The sequence below is a fragment of the Penaeus monodon genome, chromosome 24 (genome assembly GCF_015228065.2).
Source record: "Penaeus monodon isolate SGIC_2016 chromosome 24, NSTDA_Pmon_1, whole genome shotgun sequence".
Classification (NCBI taxonomy): domain Eukaryota; kingdom Metazoa; phylum Arthropoda; class Malacostraca; order Decapoda; family Penaeidae; genus Penaeus; species Penaeus monodon.
The window spans coordinates 22,995,702-22,996,919 of NC_051409.1; the positions used below are offsets into that span (position 1 = coordinate 22,995,702).

Genomic DNA, 1,218 nt, shown 5'->3' on the forward strand with positions numbered 1-1,218 from the left:
AGCCACACCTCTGCTCCTTGTATCTTTATAGTATATGCTTCACAGATAATGTTTTGCCGTTGTTTTGTCAGCCATTAAACAGAGTGAAAGCAATGACTTCCGTGGCTGCCAAGCACCTACAGCCCCTGCTTGTGCTTTTGGAGAGAGACGAGCGTAATTGTTGTGTGATTGCAGGTGCTGGTGGCGCCCGACCCGACTTACTGGTACCAGCGGAACCCCCTGGCGGACGAGATATTCATCACCGACGTGACGGCCAACCTGATCACGGTGACCATCCGCGAGTGCAAGACGCGCCAGGGCTTCTTCAAGGGCTCTACGGACGAGAACCAGAACTCGCAGTCGTCCATCAAATGATCAGGCTCGGGCTCAGTGCTCGTCGTCTGAGGAAAATTGTACAACTTAGTGAATCACTCGCTATAAGTGTTTTGTGCATCCCCACGAAGATATTTTGCATAATTATGCGAATAGAAAAATGTGATTTTGGAAGTGATATTCCCCGATGCGGAGCTGGTGCCTCCCTCTAGCTACATTCGTTCAGTCTTGTCTGCAAACCCAACACTGACGCCTGTCTGTCAGTGGCTGCTGCGTCGCCGTTTCTTTGATTCTTTTGAAGGATTGTTACATTAGCTGCCAGAAAATGTCATCCCAGCAAAGTGTTGCCTTGATGTCCGTGTAAAGGGCCTGGTCATTAACAAAAGTTAGTCTTCCAGTACTGGTGGTTGGCAAGGGACTTGTACTTGTGTGTGAAGCGCAAGTATGGCAAAGACTATACATAATGTGTATATTGGCTAGATTAGAAATTCGTTATTAATTTCATTCGGTTGTGGGTGTAGAAACGAGTTCATTCTATATTTAATGTTAATGAGTTCACAGCAGTTTTGGGACCAGATATTTTAGTGGTATTTAAATTTGTTGAATGTTGTGTAATGCACCTATATTGAAATACTGTGTATGAGAGAATGCGAAGCGCACCGAGGAGGAAATCTGGTGCGAAACGATCCCGAGTTTTGTAATATATCTTCAGGCAGGATCCACTGATGCACTCTACAAGTGAAACGTGCTGTGTCCCAGTGTCCTTATGAAATACAATTATGCATTCTTGTCATTACTTTGGCACGGCCAGGGAGAGGACTTTTACGGGGGTTGAGGGGCTGACCCCCAGCCAGACTGCTTCCGGTTAAGAGGTCGACCACACAAGGCAGGTCGGAGCGCCGTCTC

At 47.0% G+C, this 1,218-nt stretch overlaps 1 protein-coding gene across 1 annotated transcript in view; it reads left to right on the forward strand.

Moving 5' to 3' along the window:
• Nucleotides 1-354, forward strand: part of LOC119588887 (104 kDa microneme/rhoptry antigen-like) — a 1,932-nt gene extending 1,578 nt beyond the window's left edge. The window contains exon 2 of the mRNA XM_037937523.1: nt 175-354. Within this exon, the coding sequence (XP_037793451.1) occupies nt 175-354 (180 nt within the window). The remainder of the gene's footprint in view (nt 1-174) is intronic.
• The last annotated feature ends 864 nt before the right edge of the window (nt 355-1,218 follow it).